This window comes from Seriola lalandi, unplaced genomic scaffold, assembly GCF_002814215.2.
Source record: "Seriola lalandi dorsalis isolate HSWRI2012SDOR001 ecotype SW California unplaced genomic scaffold, Sedor1 jcf7180002054549, whole genome shotgun sequence".
NCBI lineage: Eukaryota > Metazoa > Chordata > Actinopteri > Carangiformes > Carangidae > Seriola > Seriola lalandi.
In genome coordinates, this window is record NW_019525102.1 from 390,651 (window position 1) to 415,386 (window position 24,736).

General features: G+C 43.2%; 1 protein-coding gene across 1 annotated transcript in view; it reads left to right on the forward strand.

Moving 5' to 3' along the window:
• Window positions 1-14,554, forward strand: part of znf219 (zinc finger protein 219) — a 19,805-nt gene extending 5,251 nt beyond the window's left edge. The window contains exons 2-5 of the mRNA XM_023415406.2: window positions 4,170-4,251; window positions 4,529-6,881; window positions 7,071-7,217; window positions 9,113-14,554. Of these exons, the coding sequence (XP_023271174.1) occupies window positions 4,532-6,881; window positions 7,071-7,217; window positions 9,113-10,299 (3,684 nt within the window). The 5' untranslated portion in view covers window positions 4,170-4,251; window positions 4,529-4,531 and the 3' untranslated portion in view covers window positions 10,300-14,554. The remainder of the gene's footprint in view (window positions 1-4,169; window positions 4,252-4,528; window positions 6,882-7,070; window positions 7,218-9,112) is intronic.
• The last annotated feature ends 10,182 nt before the right edge of the window (window positions 14,555-24,736 follow it).

Below are 24,736 nucleotides of genomic sequence, written 5' to 3' on the forward strand. Positions count from 1 at the left end.
GGGGTGGGGGGGTGGAGAGCGCGAGCCAGACAAAGTTGAAGTGAAGCAGGGGGGTTCAGGGAAAGGTGAAGTAAAGGAAATGAATACCGTCTGTGGGGAAGTTGCCACGTGACCACGCGATAAAAACCACAGGCCCAAATTATACTGTACCGCACAGAGAGCGGACTCCCCCTCTCTTCCTCCCTCAACTGCTCATCCTGTCTTTCATACACATTTTTTGTGGTCAGTCTCTCATACACCCACTTATCCCCAAAGGACACCTCACCTCACACACTTTATCACATGAGAGTTCAAGTAATACAGCAGGAAGGAAGATACACAGAAGTACACACACATGCACACAAAAGACATACACAGCCTCCAGATACACACTTCACCCTATGGCTCAGGCCTGAGACCTTGGAGATGCTTATTTTTAGGTACATGGAAGAGGACATGCGCCGCAAACACACACACACACACAACACACACACTGGCACAGACAAAAACAAAAGTAGTTATTGTATCACTCTTGACCTTGAGTTCAGCCCCCCACCCTAAAGGGTCACAAGATAAGTTGGTGGGGTCACAATATGATTATGAAAAAACATGCACAATGTATTTTCTATATTTTCTCAAAGTTGATCTTTTTCCCCGTGAAATGAGGAGATTTTATTTCCTCAGGTCTGTAATCATCATTAAAATGAAACAATCTAAAGATATCACACTGCTAAGAGCTCATTATGCAAACTGTAATGATGGGTTGCGAGTAGAGGCAAAGGCAACAAAAAAAAAAGTTAGAGGCAAAAAGGCAGAAAAGGTTGCAATCCAGTGCCACGGGCAATGGACATACACAAGCCCACTTAATATGCAACCCATAACACACATTTACACTCATATCATTAATATAAAGCTGAGCAGATATAGCGCTTCCTGCCCACACATACTCACTGGTAAAAACACAGAGTGGAAGGTGTTCACACCCTCACATTTACAATTATGATGTGTAGTTTGCCGACATGTACGAACCTGTACCGACTGCCTTCACAATAAAGCTGTACCACTCAGTGGATATTTACACAATGACTTCAAAACCCCCCAAAAATAAACTTGTCTGAACATATTGTGCTCCTACTCCCTTGGCAACTATTTATCAGGGATATAATGTATGACTCAGCACCCCCCCCCCCCCCCCCCCCCCCCACACACACACACACACACACACCTTGTGACACAAGTGCAAAAGATGTTATCAGCACTTAAATTTTTTTTTTTCTTTTTAGAGCCAAAAAAAGAAAGCTAGCATATTGACCTCTGTTCTGAAAACTAATTTCCAGTTGAGATAATTCAGTGCTTGAAATCAGGTATCTCAGTGCCCACAAAGTTACACGGCAATTACTGTAATGACAACATCATGGCAATACTTAACACAACAACAATATGCTTTTAAGCTGTCATTACTGCGGGATTTGCAATGTTGTTACACCGCTGCACGAACACTGCAAATTTCAGGGTCAGAGAAAAACCAGGAAATTTAAAAAAAATAAATAAAAAAAAATCAGGGAAAGTGCAGACATACAGAAATACAAGTGAAAATATGTTTTTTTTCTATTCACACTTTCATGTGTCCGTTATCAACATGCATTTCACGTCAAGATTGACAGCATGAATTAAATGGATCACATTAAAAATGCATTTCCATGATGCACTTTTAAAATCTGATTTCTCCGTCTCTCGCAGAGCTGCCGCACTTCCCCTATTCACATCCTTTAAAATGTGATAGTTAACACCTGGTTGAGTACCTGCACTATCAATCTGTGTGCAATTTCTGAGTGCAATTTTGCAGATTGGGAGTGAATTGCATTTGTTGGTGGTTGATTGTGGACAAATGTGTCTCCAACCACGTCCGGAGGTGGCTTTATTTGACTGGTTCTTCTCTGCCTTTCTTGGTTCATTTACACCTGGGTTTTATGTGCTTCTTCTCCACCTGATTCCAATCTGATGTCTGTCCCTAAATCACCCCCGACCCCCCTTTTCCCTGAATCCTTTGCTGCACCTTATCTCCCTCAGTCCATCTATCCAAATTTTCTTTATTGGCATGACAGGGCTGGTGGTTGGCGACAGCCATCGTCACGGTGGAACAATGCATTGTGATGGTGATATTCATATGATAATGCCATCAGACTTAACACTGCTGCAGATACATTTAGATAGCCAGTCTCCTCTTTTCCTTTCTTTCCCCTCTCTGTGTCCCTCTCTGTCTGTTTGGTTGTATATTTCTGTGTGTTGACTTTTCAAATGATTTTTAAATCTGTTGTTCTGTCTTCATGTTAAGCCCCAGCCTGCCACTCCACCACTCTGATTTCTCTCCTATTCTCTGTTCCAGCATGTCCGTCTCTTTACCCTTTCTATTTTTCTCCCCCGTTTCCCCTCAACACCATGTTGGCAATCACATTAAATCATTTTCATTCACATGGCTTCTGACAATGTTTTTTTTTTATGCTGCCCAGTTTGTAACTGCACTGTATGTTTCTCTCTGTCTCTCTCTTTCTTTCTCTCTGTCTGCCGCCTTTCTCATTTTTGCTCTTCGCCATGTTGGCAGGGCCCAATCTACCAGCTGATATCAGCATTCCCTGGCACTCTGCCAACTGGCAACACTGCAGGAGAGAAAGAAAGAGAGAGGGAGAGAATGAAAGAAAATTAGTGAATAATAGACGGAGGGAGGGAGCGAGAGAATGAGAGGGGGATGGGAGGAGTATGAATCAAGGAGAGAAAGACAGAAGGGAAAGGAAGACAGGGAGAGAAAGAACAATAATGGTGGATTAAGAAAGGACTCTGTGTGAGCGTGTGTGTGTCTGTGGTTGTGTGTGAGTGTGTGTGTTTATGTGATTGATATGGTGTGATATCCCTGTGAGTCATAGCTGAGCTAAAATGTCAACTGGCTACATGAGAATCTCTTTGTCATCCAGGCTCAGTGACACATACACACACAAACACACACGCACACACACAAACACACACATACACAAATCCAACAGATCATATAAACACATATGTGACCATACCGCCGCATGAACACAAATATGGGCGACACACCTGCGAACACAGATGTTCCATTGTTTTGCCACAATGATTGATGACCTTTTGTTTTGTTGTGGACGCCTCTGCTGCTTCTCAACTCCACCAAATGATGGACAAAAACAGTCTATGTGCATAAATCCAGTCGAACAGATGCAAACTGCTGTGCACTCAAAATATTTGGATGTGTGAGCGTGCTTGCCAAAATGCTTGTGTGTCGAATATGCTGTATATCACGCTTTACATTTTAGCTGACTCTGTTATCTACGGTGACGGTTGCAGTACAGTAAACACAACAGTAGAATAAGCTTACATTTGTAGATTACTTAAACAAGTCATGACTAAGCAGTGTATGGGTCAAAGCACCACACCCAGGCAGTAGATTGAGAGATACTGATGTGCATAAGTACATGCATACTGTATGTGTCTGTCTGCAGTTCTGATTTAAGCAAAAAGCTGCTACTGTATGAGTGTACAGGAAGGGCGTGTGGGGAAGTCAAAACATCGCGCGCCCATCCTGTTTGGGACAGTCCATGTCCTGTGGTGCCCTTAACTCCTAAATACACACGGACACCCACGCAGATACAAGCTGATGCACATTCACACTCCGACTAATCATCCCATATGTGCTAACAGTATGCCGGAGTGCATAGTGAACACATGCAGGACGCAGAACAGGTGTACACCTGTTACACATCCAAGCGCATGCATACACCTAAGCAGACTAAAGAGTACATGAAGATCAAAATCAAATTTGCTTTGTAGTTAACATTTACATGCATTAAAACACAACCAGTGCTATAATTAGTGTGCATTTGATTGTATGCTTTTAGCCTTTATGATGGAATACATTCAAAGAATATCAGTGCAAATTAATGTTTAATCCTGTTTGACAAAAATCTGCTACCTGTAGTTCATTGCTCAATATTTCAAAAGCATTTACGCCTACATCGACACAGATACTGTTAATTTACTCGAGTCTTTCGTTAGATTACAGCTGCAATAATGTGCTAAAATGTGTGTTTTTAAAGGATTTTTGATTGCAAATAACTCAGATTCAAGTTGAGTTTCTCATTTATCATCATTGATCATTAGTTTGTTTTTGTCCCCAGAAAATCAAAGGAGGAGGCTGCCACAGAAGTGTGTCCATCAGCCGAGACAATAAAGAATGGCATAATATCACACACACTGCTGGTAATTCTTTACTGTTTGCATACTTACTCACATACTGTACATACAATTTGCATTCATATACAGACATATGAACCTGTTAGGTTAATGGTAAACAGTAAATGGTTTATTTCTTTGGCTGTTTTCCAGATCTGGTCAAGGTCAAGTTGCAGTTAAAGATAATTATGCGCAACATGCAAATTTAACCTTTCCTCTGCGTTTTTAAAGTTGTAACTCCTCTAAAGTCATCATCCCACTCACTATCTGTCTGTCTACTTTTCTCTCTGTTTTGTACTGATAGAGGATGGATTCTCCGCCAGAGTGTGTGTTGTCTCTTTCTTGTGAGCAGCCCCAGTCTCCCCCAACATTGCCGTCCCTGGACCACAGCCCCCAGGCGTCATCTCCTCACACCCAGCTCTCTCTACCTGACAGCCCTGTCGTCCTGCCCATCCACAGCCCCGAACCTTCTCCTCAGAGCCCAGACACCACGCCTTATTTCCCCCTCTCTCCCTTCCCCCTCCACGAGGACAATAACAACAATCACCACGATGTTGATGAAGAAGATGACGAGGAAGGGCTGGATGGAGTTCCTCCATCCCCGACCCCAGCAGTGGCTTTGTTCCCAGGAGGAGGGGGACAAGAAGCTGGATGCAGCCCTTGTTTAGATACCTCTCCCCCAGCTACGCCATCAGCACCACTCCTTGGGTTCGGAGCCCTTGAGCTGGCCCTCTCTTCAGGGCAGAGTGGAAACTGCAACGACGAGCTAGACCTCCAGCTGTTCCAGAAGGATACTGTTACCAGGGCGATACCTGGAGTGGGAGGGGCCTCATCAGGGCCTGCGCTGAGGTTTCCCTGTCACGTATGTGGGAAGAGATTCCGATTCCAAAGTATTTTGTCTCTTCACGCCCGAGCTCACAGTCTGGACCGAGACCGCCGGGCTTCAGCTCTCTACCGGACTGGACTCCCCTCAGCACCCCTAAAGCAGCAACTCAAGGTCCAACAGAACCACAAAGACATAATCCAGAATCACAGAGGTCACACAAACCAGCGTTTACTGCCAGGGACTCTCATCCAGCATCTCACAGAAGAAGAGGATGTTGATGGTGAGGTCAAAGGTCTAGATGAAGGCCTACAGACAGACCACAATCCAAACTTTTTGCTGGATGACAGCACACCATTGACCCCTCCACTGACAGAGGATCCTGTTTCTGTGACCTCTCCCTATTCTTCTACCACTGGGGAGGGCGCATCTACGCCCACAGCGCCTACATTTCGCTGCCATGCCTGCAAAGGAAAATTCCGCACAGCTTCGGAGTTGGCGCGACATGTCCGCATTCTCCACAACCCGTATAAATGCACTCTTTGTCCTTTCTCCGCCAGCCAAGAAGAGAGCCTGGCATCTCACTTGCAGGAGTGCCACCCTTCCCCTGAGGTACCTGCTCTACCGCCGTCCTTCAATTCCAGGCCAATTATTGCGACCCCCGACACCCCTGTGCCCACACCGACCCATACCCCAGCCCCAGCACCAAGCACCCCACAGATGACATCAGCTGCTACAGGGGCTGCAGCCTCTTCACTGCCAGCATTTCGCTGTGATACATGTGGACAGCGCTTTACCCAGTCTTGGTTCCTCAAAGGACACATGCGAAAGCACAAGGACTCCTTGGACCATAAGTGCCAGGTATGCGGCCGTGGTTTCAAGGAGCCTTGGTTCCTCAAAAATCACATGAAAGTACATCTCAATAAGCTTGGGCTGAAAGCTGGACTGGGAACTCTTGGGGGACCAGGTGCTGAGCAGCAGGCCAAAGGCTCTGCAAGTAATCAGTCTCTGAATGCCCTCTACTCCAGCCTCCTTCTGGCCCAGCGAGGAGGTGGCAGAGGTGGACAAGGAAGGTCAGACAGAGACACTGGAGGCAGAATGGGTATGGGCTCGAGCAAATCAGCCATCCTGGGCTACCTGGGGCTGCCCAGTGATGGTAGTGGGGCCAGCTGCATGGAGAGACTTCAGGCCGTGGCTCAGGTGGCAGAGATGGGAAACGGTGGTGGTGGGATTAGCGGCCCAGGAGGAGGGGACCCAGGAAGAGGAGGGGGAGCAGCAAGGGGCACAGGTGACACTGCAGCATCGGTATCTGAAGGAGGGGACCAGGCAACTTGGTGGCAACTGGTGGCTCGCAGCCTGGCAGTTGCTCAGCAGCAGCAGCAGCAGCAGCAGCAGCAGCAGAGACCCCACCAGCGAGGCCAGCAGCAAGGTCAGCGAGGCCCAAGTCGGAGCTCTGTGATCACTGAGGCTGATCAAGTCAGAGCCTACCTTGGAGGCCTGGATCCAAGGGAGGAGTCTGGAGGCGCAGGAGGGCCATGGGAATGCCCTGACTGCGGAAAGCTCTTCCGCAGTTTGCAGCAGGTGGTGGTTCATGCTCGCGTTCACACTCAGAGACCCCAGAAAGGAGGTGGTGGAGAGGAGGAGGGAAGTGGTAGTCGTAGAGGAGTGGGGCTAGGAAGAGGAGGCAGCGGTGAAGTGAGACAGGAATCTCAGCTACACAGCGGCGGATCCCAACAAACGGGAGAAGTGAGACAGGAATCAAAACTGCACAGTGGTGGATCGCAACAAGCAGGAACAACTACAGGGTTTCACTCAGTCATCTCAAGTTTCAAAGGTACAATCACATCCGCTTTAATCTATTTAGTCTTTTGGGTTGTGTTTGTTTTCTCACATGTAATGGTATTATTATCACAAGAGTATATTATTTTCTTACTGCTTTTCAGTTGTAAATAGAAGCTCTCATGGGGCCCCTTCACGCCAGCTATTATCTTTACATTTTTTCCACCTTTTTCTCCACTTGCAGGAGAAAACGGTTTGACAGCAGTCTCCTCCATACCTTCAGTTCCCATCAGGGAGCGAGTGCGCGGCAGAGGGATAAAAGATTGCCCCTACTGTGGTAAAGCCTTCCGCTCTTCACACCATCTCAAAGTGCACCTGAGAGTTCACACAGGTGAGAAACTGCTGTGAGTTTAACAAACCACATTTACTTTTTTAACCTTTATAAATCCCTAGAAAGGGTTCAGTGAGCAGCGCTACCTTCTTCTTTTTTACACATCACCTCAGAGAGCTGGCCAGCGCTAATCATAGCCCTCTACTGCAGGCAACTGAGCAGCTCCACTGGAGCAACTCCTGCACAAAGTGCCTTGCTTGAGGGTATATTAACAATGATTTTTGAAAGAGAAAAAAAATCAAGCCAGTCCAGGTAATACAACTGGCAAAATCTCTGTAAAAAGATATATATAATGTTTTTTTCTCAAGTAATAGTCATTTTTTTCATTTTTCTCTGACTTGATTTGCCCAAATCTAAATTGTATAAAGTGAATCTGATTTGGCTTAGTATTTTTTAGATAACGTATATTCCTACATTTCATCATGACATCAAGTCTATGCTCACAGATTTCTCTATAAAAAACATTTGTTGCCTTTAATCTTCCTGGGATTCACATTCTCTGACCTGGTCTTTGAAGCAAGCCAATCTATTCTGACAGTAAAGCCGAGACACGGGGCGACGAGACAGACTCTTTCAGACTGACTCTAACCTGCGTTTCCAAGATTCAAGAAATAAAACAAAAATTTAAAAACATACTGAATTTCTGGTGACAAGTGAGTAGGACTTTAATGAAAAATGAGAACTCTCACAGCACTCACTCACACTCCTAATTAACGATCCATATTCATAAGACTTTATCAGCATGAGTCATTGTCATTTTTATTATTTGCCTTCGCTGGATGTATTTGATCAAAATCAAGACCATTTTGAGATGCTACAAATCTCCAGCAACTGGTATCTGGAGCTCATCCAAGTCTTTCCAGCAAAACAGTGCCCCAAAGTGCATTAAATGAAATCTATTTAGTATTGCCATCATGAGTGCTCATGTACAGCTGACAGGACCCATCACACCACAGCTATATTATTCATGATAGCATATATCTCTTCTTCTCATGCACTATTGCGTCTCTTTGCCATCAAGTGATTAGCACATGGTCAGTAATTTGAGTGAAGGCATCAAATTATAATACTTACTCATACTCTTAATATTACGGTCCTCTTGAGAATATCATTGCCCCTTGAGACTTTTATCCCATCATTATATTTTGCTCCAGTAATAAAATCAAATTGTTCACCACTGCATGTGAATCTGCATTCATCAATAGAGCTGTGTCTGCTGTGTCTTTCTTGTGTGATCAGTTTTTTGTTCCTGTGAATAATATCATTTACGCTTTTCAAATGTAATACATATCCTGCTGTTGATATGCCTCCAGCATGATGCCCCCTCCACTTTATCATTCCCAGCAGTGTCATTTTTAATCGGTGATGGAATACTGCCATCTCCCTTTAAAACGTGTAACTACATCGCCCCCTCAACACTGCTTTACCATACTGTACGTGTGAAAATATTGCTCCTAAAATAACACTGCTGGCCATTTTGTAATAATAAACGCTGTGTTGTTTCAGATTATTGAATGTGTTTTTCTCAGCCAGCCGTTAGCTTTTTTTTTTTTTTCAATATGGTATGAAAACCATTTATCAGACTCTTGAAACTTGCCTGTGTAATCCATCACAGTGAACTTCAGATCTGCATTTAATTTTGCAAAATGGTTAGCATCAATGTTAAGTGTCTGCGATTTGTGGTAAATGAGCTAAAACAGTCTAATTCAATGGCCCTTCAGCTTCACCTGGGGGATGGGGGTGGTCTTTCATCATTTTTCACATGACGTTGTACTTTCTTTTTTTTTTTTACCAGCCTGCTTTCTCTGGCTTTTCCATTCATATGCTGGGTGATGATCTGGTAGGTGCCAATGTCATTTTTCCAATCTTATTTTTTGTAATCCTATTTTCTCTAGGTGAGAGACCCTACAAATGTCCCCACTGTGACTATGCGGGTACCCAGTCAGGTTCGCTGAAGTACCACCTCCAGCGGCACCACAGGGAGCAACGCAACGCCTTGTCAGCCTCCTCCAATTCCTCCTCTGCCGGTCTCACCTCCACTATCAACAATTTGACCTCCGGATCCTCTGGGCAAGGCAAGCAGCGCCGATCCCAAATCAACCACAGCCCAGTCAATCGAGGCCCGACAGACAGCCCCTCCTCTCGGCCGAGCCAACAGTCCTGGCTTCTGGGGCTTCCAGACCAGCGGGAGCATCGAAAGGCCTTGGCGGCTCTAAGGGATGTTGACTTGGAGACCCAGTACAGGTATCTGTCTGGGGTGATGGGAGCCCTTTACCAAGGTGGAATGGAAGGAGGCTGGATTAGGGAGTCTCCCCCTCCGAAGGCCCCTAAAGTGTCCCGGCGTAAGCCCCTTACTACTAGCCGAATGGTTCAGCCATCAAATGACAAGGAAGGGCCTGCACCTTCAACTCACGAGGGTGGGTTTGAACCCCTGGATCTGTCCCGTCGTCCATCACCTGGCCTTGGAGGGATTGAAGAAGATGGAGTCATGAACGTAGGGGAAGGAGGAGGTGTCGATGGAGGTGATAGTTCATCAGGGGTCAAACTGAGCCAGTGTTTGTTCTGCCCTTTCCGTACGTCCTCAGCAGAGCTGATGGCCATGCATCTGCAGGTCAATCACACCAGTAAGTCCAGGCGTAAAAGAGGCTCTTCGACTACCGTAGATGATGATGGAGCCCCTAAGGCCACCAAGCCCCGAACGGATCACTCCGACCTTGATTCCTTGGGGATATGGAGGCATGTAAGTGAGGCTGAGTCCCAGGCACCCCTGGGGGAATGGTCTTCTTCCCAGGCCCAGACCCTCAACGGGCTCTCTGAGGATAAAACAGAACATCTGGATGATGTTCTTGACCACCCAGACTCCAACATGGCCTCAGTATCCAAGAATGTAAGAGACGGTCTGGGATTCAAGGAGAAGCTGGAGATGGAGGAAGAAGACCAAGAGGAGGAATTGGAAGAGAATTTGGAAAACAGCAGTCTGGAGGATTCGCAGGACCAGGATCTGAGGATGTCCCTCGTGCTTTCACCAACCCCGAGCTCCAACTACATGGTAGGAGAGGAGGATAGAGTCTTAACAGATTAAAGCTATTATGGATAACACCATTTAAATTGGAGAGTTGGGTTTAATGTTTTCAACTACATTTGCCACAAAAGAAGAAGAATAGGTGGGAAGCTTTGCAGAAAGAAAAGGGTTTTAAGGTTAAATGAAGATTTATACTTTAATTTCAAGAGAGACGTGAGGAGTCTTGAAAGCAAATTTCAGAGGGGTTTGAAAAGGATGGCGACGAAAATCACAGCTGTTATGTTCCCTCCGAAATTATTTGTCTTCTTCAGTTCTGACAGTGTGGTCCACCACAAAATACAGTGAACTTCCTGTACAAAAGAGCATGGGTGCGTCTTTTCAGGATTTTGTAGGCCACTTTTTCTATTTTTTTTTTCCAACCTTCACTCCAAGATGGATGATTTTTAAGATGATCTCCTATTTGATAAATGAAAGAAATAGATCTCGGGCAGAGCCTGCATCATTCCAGAGTGCGTTGCAATGCATTTATTCCACACTTTTAATGGACTGTATCTCCCAGACTACTATACTGACCAAGGTGAAGCCAGCTGTGAAGAGATGCTCTCCTGACTGACCATTGAACAGTTTGAAACCTTAAGCTTCAAGTTCCTCCTCAACCCATGCAGACATGGAGGAAAGATTAGTCTAGAAACGTTTCAAGCTGTGAACCTCAGCTAAGCTATTTGGTATTAAATTAAGGCATGAGGTAACTGTTGCAGGCCATGTGCTTTCTCTCAACTGTATATCACTGCCTTGTTTGTCTGAAAAGTGTTTCTAGATGATTGTCCTAAAGAAAAACAGAAAGAAAAGTTTGTAATATTTTTTTTTTTTTCAGTTAGTGCCTGTTCATGTACTGTATGTTATCAAGAGAGTCTCTGGTATTCCTGCGCATCAAGGCTCTGCTAGGTCATTCATTTTATCTGAATATACAGTTTAAAACAATTTAAGTACAGTATATTTGTTAAAAGTGGTTCTAGGTTGTTGTGAATAGTTAAGTTGTAAAAGAAATGCTACATCGTAGCGTGATGTCCTTGACACAGACGGCAGCCGTTTGTGGCTCAGCCTAAAAACAAAAAAGTAGGTGATGTATAATGCAATGAAAGAGGTCAAAGGCTAAGCGATAAAAAAAAAAAAAGGGGGCCATGGTTCAAAATTCAGTGTTTACAGTGGTGCCGGATGTGGGTTGGGGCTGCCAAGGCAACTCAAGGTCATCGTAGACTTATGGAAGAGAACAAACCACAGAGCGGGAGTCTGTTTGAGGGCCGTAGGGACGTCGCTCGAGCCCCCGAACACAATCAACTGACACATCGTTTTAAAGAGACTGAGACTTAGCAACTGTGTCAAAAAAAAAAAAACAATTAAAATTTTCTCCACAGGAGAGAAGATACAAGGTAGAGAATGAAAAAGAAAGCAGTATCCCTGACAAAGAGGACTTAATCTGAGAAACTTACTGTGCTCTTGGGGTACGGTGTCTTTTAGATGAGTAGATTCCCTCTCTTCTTTTTTTTTTATAAGAAAAGAAAAGACAATGGTAGGAGTAATTATTAAAACACTAACAAATGCATAGACATCCCAGTAGAATATGTGTAGCTTTTGTAAAGACAAGAAAAAAAAAGCAGACTTTTGTTTATTTTCATTTCAAGATGCTTACAGAAAAAGGTTATCAATATAGGTAATATTGATTATAATGTTTGTGAGCTAAGACTAGTTGGAATGTCTATACAGAGCACTGTGCAAGGTTTGAGTTCCCAAAGTAGTTGTTTTTATTTTGACTTTATGGATAGACCAAACATTTTTTCAATGGAAGGTGTCACTTTCTGTTGTCTTTTTAAACGTGTAAAGCTGTGGTTTCATTAGATTTACCCCATCGATTAGCAAGATCGGTCAGTCGGTTGATCAGTGTATCAGACATCCAACCCCTGAACTGGTTGTTAAAGAAGGTTCAAAATCAGTTTTGAGGAAACACAAACACACCTACTGCTATAGATTCAAAAATATCAATCTATTATTCTTGTGGCTTGAAGGTATATTTATGAAAAAAAAAAAAGTGAGGTAGTAATATCCCCTTCACGCTGGCTAACAACCATTATTTATCTACTTAGACTACTTTTTGATGGGGTATCCTTTGATTGCAACCACACCTTAATGTGCATTAATGTGTCTAAGTTCTTTTTAGAGCACCTTATGAGTTTTGTAGTGAAAGTCCCTTAGTGGTGTCTCCTTAACAACTACTGTCAATGCCACCGTGCCTTCTGTTTCAAGCACTTCCTGGTGTATTTTGTAAAACTCACCAAAAGCACTTAGCCTATATCTACACACTATCTATTCTTCCTCCCTGTCTCTGTCCTTCCACTGTCCTCCTTTCCCCTATTTCTCTTCCGCTTCTCCTTCATCACCTCAGCCCATTTTCTTAATCTTTTTCTCGTGTCTTTACCTCCTGACCCCTCTCTCCTGGGGGAAGGTGTTTTCATGCCATGTTTCTCTCCTACGGTTCAGGCCCGTTCGGCCTTAAACAAGGTCACTAGGCCTTAATTACAATCTAGCATGGCTAGACTCTTGAAAGAAAGGACTACCTAACCCTTAGACAAGTAAAAAATCATTATAGATGTAGGGTTAGACTACTTTTGGTCTTAATACTAACCCTTGGTAAACCAAAGCCCAAGTCTAAGACTAATGAATATTGTATTTAATCTCATGAGGTGCCAAAACATGTCCGATGTGACTCTAAAGCATGTATCATCTTGAGAAAACACAATAATTCACCTATCCTCTTTTTCCTTTTCTGTCTTCTTTTCCCATACTTTCTCTTCAGCCCCTCTCTCTCTCTCCTTTTCTCGCTCTTACGCTTGCTCTTCCTCCGTGTCCCTCTCTCGTCCGTAAACTGTCTATCTCTAGCACCACTTGAAGGTGACGTGTACTATCTGGTATTGAGGCCTTTATTAGATTTTTATTTCAGTTTGTGTGGTGTTTGTTCAATGCCGTTGAGATGGAAAAATGCTCTTCTTATAATGATAATTATTATTGTTTTGGCATTATGGTTAAAAAAAAAAACAAGAAAAAAAAACAAGAGAAATGTGTTGTTGAATGTTGTACAGATAGCACTAGAGATGTTGTGTTTTTTTAAAGAGAGCACAAACCTGAGTGATGGTCCCTTCCTCTCCTCCCACCGGCAGACGGGAATAAAAAATGCCTGCCAATCATCCTAGATGTCAAATGACAAAAACCCCCGAGTGGGGACAGATTTCCAAAAAAATGTGCAGAGAAAATTCAGAGAAAGGAAATTCCTCTCTGAAAGTCTGAAGCAGCACTTGAGCCAATCATTTATTCTATTGAAGGTATCATTTAATTTTGGAGAAACTTTACTATTTTGCCTATTTACTAAGTGTTTTGCCCTGGTATATTTCTGAAACAGATTTTAGCTCATGTGTTGAATCAGAAGAAGCTTCTCTAGAAAACAGGTGAAACTCATTATAACATCTTCAATGGTCTATCTAAACCATCTGTTACATGAAAATGGATCTATAAAGTTGATCATTTCTCTTAAAGAAGTCAGATTATACATACATCTGTTTTCTTGTGCCACCTGACACACTGGATTTTTAGATTAAATTGTTCCAAGCTATCACATAATTATAATCACTTTGTGTGCTCTTGCGAAAGCTTTTAAGAAAATTTCTCAGTGGTGAGGGTTTGTTTCTCCATTTGTTTTTTTTTGAGAGGAGCTTCTATATGAGACATCTGACACCGACATCCATTAACTGAGCAAAACAAAGGTGAGCTCACTTCATTCAGTTCATGAAAATACACAAAAAGGCATCCTTAATTTTATCTGAGTTGAGTGGGAAGAAAAGTTCAAAAAGAAGAAAAAAAATTCTCCACAAAAAAAAAAGAATTCTCTCTTCGGATTTGCACATTCTTTCAACTGAATACAACTTGTGTGAAAATGTGAAAATTGCACCTTATTTCCTGATTTTGAATCAGAATATTTCACCAAAAGGATACGATTAGAATTTAATGGCAAACATAGAAGCTGTTTCTAAATACAGCGTTTATTCTGTGATCATATTGAAGAAGGTTTTTTTTTTTTGGGGGGAAAAAATGACAAATCTTTGTGAGGCGAGGGGGCCATGCTGGGTTTGGGCTCTTGTGTAGTTGACTGCCATTGCAGTGAGGGAAAACTGATCTAACATAGTAGTGACTAATATGACTTTGTGGACAGATAAAAAAATAAAAAAAATAAAACACATTAGAAATAAATAAACACAAACAAAAATAACCCAGTCTCTCTTTCTTATGTCTTTCTGCACCCGATGCCATTTCTCTTTTAAGCTTTAAATACTTTGACATAATCTGAGATGGTAAACACATCATGTGACTGCATGAAACACCAGACGTCTTGTTTATGTGGAGGGAAGTTTGGGATGCTGCAGTACATTCCACAGTCTGAATCAAGCTGCTCCACACTACACTGCTTGTTTCCCAGCGAGCAGAAGAAACCACAACTTTTAGAGAAGAGCTTTAAAGCCCTCTTGTGGCTTTAAGCAGAACTGCATGGAATTGGGGAATTTTGAAGGACTCTACTTTCCTCCCCTACAGCTTGATCACTCCAGTAATGTTTCTGCAGTACCGGAGGCTGCAGTTTCAGGACTCTCAGGACCGCAGTCCTAAGACCACTACAGCGCCACCTAGCAAATTGGTGAGGGGTAGGGGTCGGGTTAGTGATCTGCGCACGTTTAGAATATACTGGGTTTCTGGTATAGTGGCAGGGTCACCAAAAACTGAGGTCCTAGAAATGAGATATCCGTCTCCAGGTCTGCGGAAACATGCTACTTGCTTGATCGTTGTCTCTACAATGAGGAGGATGGTGTAACAACTTAATTTTGACACTACAGAAGAGGGGAGAAAGTCGACGTGGGTACAGAACAGTCAGGAGAAAAGCTGAGAAAAGATGTTATGCATGTAATGTTAGTAATTCAGGAGTATAATGATGTAATGTCAGCAGCAGTTAGCAGCTTAGACTTGACCCTAACTAAACCAAAAGCAAGTACAGAAGGTCCGGCTCGGGGGACCCCTGACCTTTTGAGCCCCTGGGCTCGGGTCGGGTCGGCCCATTTCGTCATCCATCTACAGTATGTACCTCGGCCATTCTTCCCAAGTGCAGCACAAATGTTGTTAACTGTAAAGACCAAAAATGTCTTCAGGCATCAACTAATTAATTACTGCCTAATTATCAGTACCTGGGGCTCCCAACCAGGAGCTGATTGAGATTTCAGCATGAGGGTTCATATGACGAAACAGCGCCCTCCAGTGGAGACACTTATGATAGGGTTCATTACCAACTCCTATTCTGGATTATTATAACTTCAAATGAGGTCATTTTGAAATGGCACCAATAAGATATAATTACATTAATTACACAGAGCCACACAATACACTGCTATTGTGGTTGCCCTCAAGAAATGAAGCTCAACCTGAGTAAAGTCAGCAGAAGGTTCGCACAAAACCGGACGTCTTTGATTTTGCCTTCAAAATAAAATTGAAAACGTTGTGGTTTTTCAAATTAAATTAAACATAATTATATTACGCCATTAAAGGTGCAAACAATAATAACATGTACAACATGTACAACATTACAATGTAATTTCAACTTCAAAATATTATTTAGTTATGCTTGTGTGATATAACAAACTAAATTTATTGTGAAAGTCATGAAAGAAAATCACACATTAATGTCGCTGGCTTTTCAAACGGGGGGTGATAAAATTAAATCACTGTTGTAAAAAATATCAACTCTGTTGCAGAGGGTTTAGTAAAAGATGCAAAATCAGAGCCAATCTTTTAATTTGTTGATCTATAAGACATTCGTCTCTATGAAAATCGTTAGTGTATAAGAACACAAAGGAAAATAAAGAAATATGCTAAATATAAAACATCAATTAATACTATTCCGTGAATGGCAGAGTTAAATGCTCCAGGGTTACCTCTCTTATTATGTACCTATTAGCCTACATCCCTGTACTAGGCCAATAGTCTACTCCCTGGTGACTGGTTGAGACTGAGTGGGCGAGACAGAGAGAGAGAGCGAGAGCGAGAGAGAGAGCGAGAGAGAGAGAGAGAGAGAGAGAGAGAGAGAGAGAGAGGGAGAGAGAGAGAGAGAGAGAGAGAGAGAGAGAGAGAGAGAGAGAGAGAGATCCTGTTGCCCATAAACCGCACCGTTACAGGCGCTAAAGCTTCCTTCCATCATCTGTACCGGAGGACAACTGAGCATCACTTCACTCCGTCAGCCCGCCGCGTCCCTCGGTCTCGGAGCATCCACCGGCAACAAGAGCGTCTCATCCTCCTCCCACAGTCCAACACTCACTGCAGCACCGCCTCACGTTTTTGGCTTCGGTTCTGACAAGAGGCTGAGCACGGAGACCAGACAAGACTGAAGTCCACTTCTGCTGCAGAAACTCCCTCCGCGCACGTTTCCAAGATGAGCGAGGTGAGTGCCTGTGTGTGTGTTGAAAGCGGTAAATCATGTTCGCTGTTACAGACCGGATCAGTGTGTAACAACTGGCCCGGGCTACAAGTGCAGTTCTCTGAGTTATTTTTGCGCTGCGGTCTGAGCGGCGATTTTCACTCCGTCCATATAAAACCTTGTGTCAACATCGTGCACCTGTACGGAATTAACCGTGTCATTTCACTCCAGCAAGCATGCGCAGGGAATTAAATCTGCTGTTATTTCTCTCTGCTCACTCACTCCACACCGTCATACCCCCCCTCCCCAAAAAAGAAAAACCCGCAACCAAGGTGCGGCTAAGAATCAGAACAAAATGTTTTAGCGCAGAGCTCTCGACTCCTGCTTTGGCTCTGATCCCAAGTCTGACAGCAGCACCGCAATGAGAGGCGAGCAGCAGCGCTGACACCAGCTCACACCGCCACTGGGCACTGTGAACATCTGGCGGAGCATGAGGGTTTCCCCCAGAGTGGGGTCCGGGGACCTCCAAAGGGGGTTTGTGGGGGTTCTAGAGCATCAACAAAATGGAGATGTTTTCCCCTCAATTCATTACGTTTAAACTCAGTATGAAACAGCTGGATGATGTAGCCTACAGGACTGATGATCCACTCCTGTTCAGTACATTTTCAGATGCTATAGGGTTTGTAGTCGTCCATGGAAAATCATCAGTGGGGGGGGGGGGGGGGTTGAGTTCCCCCTGCAGAGTGCAGCTACTTTACATTCATCACACACTAAAGTACTTTATTTACTGCAGAACCACAGCATGGGCCATTCTCAAACTTGCTGCATATGCATCATTTTTGCACTTGCATAATAAAGTAGATTTTTTTATGATGGAAATGGGATTTAATGCTGCAGACATCTCCGCTAATGGAGGAAGACTTGGGGAGTGTGCATGTATAGATTGAAGTATAGCAGATTTTATGGACCGGTGATGAAGATTTTTTGTTTTTTATATTCCCCTACTGCAGGTCAGAATAACATCTTTATGTTGAGGTGCTTTACAGGGACTTAGTTACATTCTCCTCATGGTCTTTCCAGGACACTGCTGGAGACAACATCAGATGAAAATGAGTGAAAAAATGCTTGAGTCTTACTTGAGGGGGCTTTTTGCTTCAGTTGTCACTATATAACTTACTGCATATACTTGTGATTGTTGCGGTTTAACCTGCAAGCTGACCCGGAAGTGGCTCTCTCTGGTAACATCTTGTGTAAAAATCTGTGTGATATTCGGTGGCGTCTCGGTGGTGTTTCATTACACTGGCTGTAGATCGACAACGATTATCAGGCAGATAAAAAGATAGCTGTGTTATGTAACCTACTAACTATAGTGTGTCTTATCAGGAGGTGCAGAGACGGCCGCTCAAATGATCAATTCCACATCGATAAAATTATCGTCATGGAGGTCCCAGCGGGGGGATTATTTTCACTTCTCTGTCACAGAAGTAGAGCATTGCTCCGATGGGACCTTTCACTCTGTTTAATATGTTTTTCTGTGCTCCTTGCTATTCACTCCTCAGCTCCGGGCAGATGGGGAGGTGTCAGTGTCTTTTGATACCTACCAGATGATGCCACTGCTGCAGATAGAAGGGATTCGAAATGATGGATAGGAAACACAGAATGATAGATACAGCAGCAGAACGTGGCATTTTGGAAGCCTGTGCATTAAAATGATCTCTGAGCTCTTATTTTGAAATTACAAGTCTAAAGCTGATGTGTAAAAGATCAGAGAAGATCTTGCTACATGACTTTAACAAGTTATGATGCCCTTAAATTATAATCAGTCTCTGAATCAGTCAACTTATCAATTATCAGTCGTCGATCAGAGGGAAATTAATTATTTGAGGTAATTTTTCAAGCAAAATTTCTTCATTACAGCCTCTAATTTTTGAGAATTTGCTGTTTTTTTGTTTTATGTGATTGTAAATCCAAAAGTTTTAGGCAATAAGGAAAACAGTTGTTAGTTGCAGCCTAAATCTTACTCTTCAAATGGCAGAAAAATCAAGTTTTACCTTAGTCTACTTACTTTTTAACATCTCTAATATATTTCTGCTGCCTTCAAGTACAAACTGGCATTACTTTGAAAACCAAGAGTCCTTCATCCTTTGCAGAACATCCATATCTGGCTTTAAATGTTGAATTTTTCATGCACATGCAGCGCTGTTTAGCAGCCGACTTGAAAGGCCAGCAGTGCTCATAGCGGTCCTCTCTCACCAGCCTGTAATCTCTGGCGGCCGTCCCTGCCATCCTCCTTCTAACGCACGCCATTTGGACGGATACAAGTTGAACTCCTGACCTCGTGCATTAGACTGCGGCCATGTCACAGTCCGAATGGATGGGTTTGCTAAGCGGAGTGAAAAAAAACAACCAAAGAAAAAAAACGTTGGATGTGACTGTGACATTGGATCGTTAAAATATACACACACACACACACGTCAATATTATGTAAATTTGTGCATGCATAAGTATTTACACAGACACATTAACTCAGTTTAGGTGTTTAACAACCGATAATGACATTGAAGGACTTATTAATTATTGCAACAACATCCCACAATAGATCTTAATATGCATTTACTCTCATTTTACACTCTCCTAATTTGCGGAAGAAGACTGTGTGTGCGCATATGTGTGTGTCTGTGTGTGTGTTATTCAGTGAATTCAGCCTGTATGCAAGCTACATACACTTCCATTTAAGTAACGGCGATGAGCTATCGTACTGCACCTTCCCACTGCTTTGACAGACTGTCTCTTCTTCAGCTGAAATCTTGTCACCCACTGCCTCATTTCCTCCTCTTTCTTTTCATGAGCTTCCATTCATCCTCCCCCCCTTCCTCCTCTTTTCTCTTTGCTTTTTTTCCCCCCTCTAAAGGCTCAACTGTATTCTCCTTAGCAACAGTGAGAGGACTCAGGCAGGGTATTAACACTTGCATGCGCACATCCGGGAGCTAACATCTGCACAGCGTGAGGCGTAGAAGAAGTCAAAAAAGAGAAGTGGGGGGAGGAAACGGGGTCGGCACTTTTAATTTGTAGGAATATGAATGGAATATGCAGGGATTGAAATGAGTTCGGGGGATGTTACGTAATTCATCGTTGGCAGTGGCTCCACTTTTGACAGCTGTTTGGTGGATTTTCCTTTTATCCCTGCTCGCGCTCAAAAGCAGGACGGCATTAGGAAGAAAAATAAGAAGTCAGAGTCATTTTTAATACTTTTAAAATAAGGCCAGTAATCCAAAAGTACCTTTACATACAGCAGAGCGCACACACACACACACACACACACACACACACACACACTTGGAGAAAGGTAGCTTTCTCATTATTCTAGTAATTAACACTTAGCAGGCTCCCCTCCACCCCCCCCAACAAAAAGCCACCCTATTCCTAGCAAGCTGGCAGGGGATAATTACCAGGGTCTGATGTGGCTCGGAGGCCAATCTGAAGCCAGTGAAGTAAAACTGAGAAAGCGGCAGTCCTTGTTTCTTTTTGTCAGTCTGTCTCTCTCCATCTGTCAGTCCCATCTCTCCTCTCCTCTCCTCCACTTTCTTTCCCCCACATTCGTGTCTTCCTACCCGCCCCCGCTCTCCCTCTGACTGAGATTCTACAGCATCTGGCATGTCTGGAAATCACTGGCTTTCCCCTACTCCTTCATGGAGGTATAATCCTTTTATTTCTGTCTATAAATACATTTCTGCTGAGCTTTTAGAGGCTTTCTGCTGCCTCTTTTTCCTTCTCCCCCTTCTTCTGACAGCAAGTGCAGCACTAAGCCTCGTGTGTGTGTGTGTGTGTGTGTGTATGGCTTAAGAAATGTCCTGTGTGTGTGTGTGTTTTCAAAGAAGACACCATTGAGAGTTGGACAGAGACAAGCACAAGCTGAGAGAAGGGACCAGCACAGGATGTGTTTTTCTATTAAAGGAAACCTAAATAAGTGCTGTCAGTCCCTGGGTTGTTGCACCCGCTTTTTAGCCACTGTTTTTTTTTTTTTTTCCTATCCCACCATCACCTCAGTCATCTTGTCCCCTCCTTTCGCTTTCTACCCAATCACTTGCTTCCATTTCCCAAAGGAGCTGCGAGTGTTTATCTGATATGTTATGAACACTGAAATGTGAATACGCGCATGTTTGATGACGGACGCGTGCTTTGAATATCATTTGCAAATTACTTTGAATATGTCAAAGCTACCACTGAATCTCCCCCTTATCAGCAGCACGTACACATTACCAGCTTCTGTGAATGAGCACATGAATATTTAGTGTCTTTCCGCTTCATAAAGTAGGACCTTGCATATTCTCAGCTAGGACTGCATTCTGTGGATTTTTTATTTATTTATTTTAGAATAAAAGGAGACCTCGTCACCAAAAAGTCCAAAAGGCGATTGGTGGCAGGTGGACTGCCATGAGAGGATGTGTCCTGTTCATTCGGCGTTCCCCTGAGTTTTTACTAAACTCCACCAGCAGTTTTTATAATGAAATGCCACCTATTGTACAGATTCCCATGAAGTTTGTGCATTTGTACATTCATGCTTCCTCGAGGATGTTTCCTTATCACTAAAGTGGTTCCCTGAATTTTTTATTAAAACTATAATTGTTGTTGCTATATTGATAATCATAGCACCCCCCAAACTGCCAGATTGTTTATGACATTTACTTTTCTAAATTAAAATTGTCATTAATATAAAAACCGTTTCAGCATTTGTTCATTTCAAAATTAAAACTGTGATATCTAAAATAAGATCCATACAATTTATGAATACTTATGTTACTCTGTACTGTAGATTCTATACCTTCTGGTGCACTCTCTTCACGCTCTTCCATTCTTACCTATTCTATACCAAGTCCTCTCACTCAACGCCAGCCATTATCCCCATCTACCCCCCAGGATTCATAACTATTTCTGAATCGCTCTCGCCGCGCAGACCCACGCCCACTGACTTATATAAAGCCATTAACCGACGTTGGGCTATTTTTAGTGGGCAGGTACAGTGTGTTTCAGCAGGAGGAGATTGTTTCGGCTTGAGAACAGAGGCTGAGGCGAGATGAGCTGAGCTGCTGAATTTAACAGATGGAGGAATGGGCTCCGGTTTTAAAAATAAAAGTGGTCACAAAGTCAAAGGGAACACATGGGTGGGGAAATGCGACAGCTAAATGCACCAAAACCAAGGATTTTGTTGTTGTTGTTGTTGCGTTAGAGGATTAAATCTGAACATTACTGTTAATGTTTGATCATGTTCGCCTCATACTTGGATGTAAATGTTGACTTTGAGGGAAAGACAGACAGATTAGACATTATGTAAGTGGACCCACAGCATAGCTCCACACAAGCTAAGCTCTTAAGTTGGAGGTTGTCTAGCTTTGGAGCCAAAAGCACATTAAATAATAAAAAACATCTCTGATGAAAGCATTATCTTGTGGACCTTGTGGCCCTTATAGCTCTGTTGTTTGACAGACTGGATCTTATGGACCATCAGTGTCCATTACAGGTCAAAGTCCAGCTCTAATTCCAAGAGTCTAACGTTCATTAGAACCTACAACCCATTAGAATCTGTGATCAAGCTCTGAAAGCAGAGGTTTGGATGAACAGAACTCCAGGCTGCACAGAGCATCCAGAGCTTAACATCTTGATCCACTTAATGTACAGTAAAGAGCAGCTCTGAGCAGATGTTCAGCTCGTACAGTGGAACACACTCAGCAGCACCGATGCACATCTGGCCGCCCGGGCCAAACACACACCGCTAGCTGAGTGTCCTCAGAGGAGGGATGGAGTGGAGGAGGAGGAGGAGGAGGAGGAGGAGGATGAGGTGGTGGAGGACAGCGAGGGGGAATAAAGCATGATGAGATGGAAACAACTGGGTGGGTGTAAAATGGAAGGGTAGAGTGCAGAAGAGGACACAAGAGGAGATGAAGAGAGAGAAGAGCATGAGCCCACCCAGGCTAAAAATGTAAGCACTTGTGAAGACTATGCAGTGGACTGGGTGGATAAGAACAGCCCCGCAAATGGCATATGTTACGTAAGGGAAGAGGAGAAAAGGGGCGGGGATACGAGAGATGGATAGTTGTTGACAAAGAAAGCCCCAGCTAAAGCCTTCTTCACGTTTTCTTTGCACAAATAAGACAAAAACAGTGTTGCCTGTGCATGAATGATGCATCCCCCCTCTTGACTGACTGGTCATGAATCCAGTACGTCACTTTATTTTGACAGATAATTATTGCCCCCCCCCCATCTCATAATCTATCATTGCACGGTCTCTTACGTTCATCATGGAGACATTCCTCTCAGCAATTAGAAACTCCGTGATGATTTTCTACCGTAATATTGGATCAACGTTGAAGTAAAATTTGATTTCTCCTCATTTTTTTGTGTAAGCATATTTAAATTAGAGCGTACACTTTATTTCATTTTTGATTTTTGTTTCTTCTGGCCATGTCTGCGTCTCTTTGTGATGGGTTTGTCCTCTTTAAGTCTTATCTCTCTTTGGGATCCTTTTGCATTGCTTTCTGCAAAGCTGTAAATTGTAATAATTTAAGATTTGAATTCGAGCACATTGAAAAAGTACAATAAGGAGAAGCTCTTGTAACGAAGCACCAAACATATACTTTTATTCATTAGGGACAGATTCTCACAATATCCAGTGACATAAAGGTCTTGTTCCCACAGAGGTTAATTGCACAGTTACAGCACAGTTGCTTTGGACAAACCCAATCAGTGTAATGTAATGAGGTCATTCATTTGTGAAACCAAAGCTGCTCATTGAGATATTTCTAAAATTTGATCCAATCAGATCAGCAGTGGAATCTCAAATGTCTCACGCAATAGATAAAGGAACGGACAAATGAACAAACTGGAAAAATGACTCACGACTCATCCCTCCACCAGGTTGGGTGGAAATCAGTTCACTACTTTTTGCGTAACGAACAAACAGAGGTGAAAACACAGCCGAACCTCCTTGGCGGTAAAGATAATCAATAAGAAAATCAATTAACAAGTAGATTTACAGGCCAATCGATTTGTTGATTGACAGACAATTAATCAGCAACATGATTAATAATCAAATGTTCGTCTGGGTTTTGGTCTGGAAAACTGAATTTCTCACTATTTTCTGATATTTTACAAGTAAAACAATCGATGGTTTGATTGAGAAAATAATCAACTGATTAATCAAGAATGAAAATAACAGTTTGTTGCAGCTCAAAAGAAAAACAAGCCAACTCCATGACAAATAAGTTTGGATTCTGCAAGAGAGGAGCAGGGGGGCTGCTTTTGATTTTAATCATTTGTGACAATTGCAGGCAGCTCTCTAGGTCCTTATATAAGTAATTTAATATTTATTCTGTTTACTCTACGAAGACTTGGCTTTGAGATCAGGGGAGGGTGAAGAAGGGACAGCTGCGAACAGATAAAGAAATGTGACAGAAGTGTGAGGAAAGCAGCTTGGAGAGGTGTATTCCCTGAAGGAAAACCTTGTTGTAAATGAAGCGCATCGCACTGTGAGAGGAGGAGTGAGCCGCGAGAGGAGGGGGCTGCATGTGTTTCCTGCTGCTGTATGTGTGTGTGTGTGTACAGTACGAGCGTGTGCGCGCGCTCGTCCATCTGGACTCCATGTAAGCCAGCAGAGTCTTTTCTGAATAGGCCGTGTACGTTCCAATCTTTCTCACTGAGCCGGTCTGCGAGCATTTTGTTTTTTGTTTTTTTATCACCCTCTGCTACAGTGCATGTCTCTTTTTTCTCTATCTTGCCTCCCTCTCTCTCCATATGTGTCTTTCTCTCTCTCTATCACCTTCAGCGGCTCCCCAGGGCAGCCTGTTAAATGCTGCAATCTGTCTCTGTCTCCCATCCTTACCCTCCCTCCCCCCCTCCCTTTCTCTCAGCCTTTCTCTGAGGCTCTCCACTCATGAATCACAGCGCTAACTACTACATGTAAAAGAGGGAAATCCCTGACTAAAAGCAGAAAGTGGAGGGGAG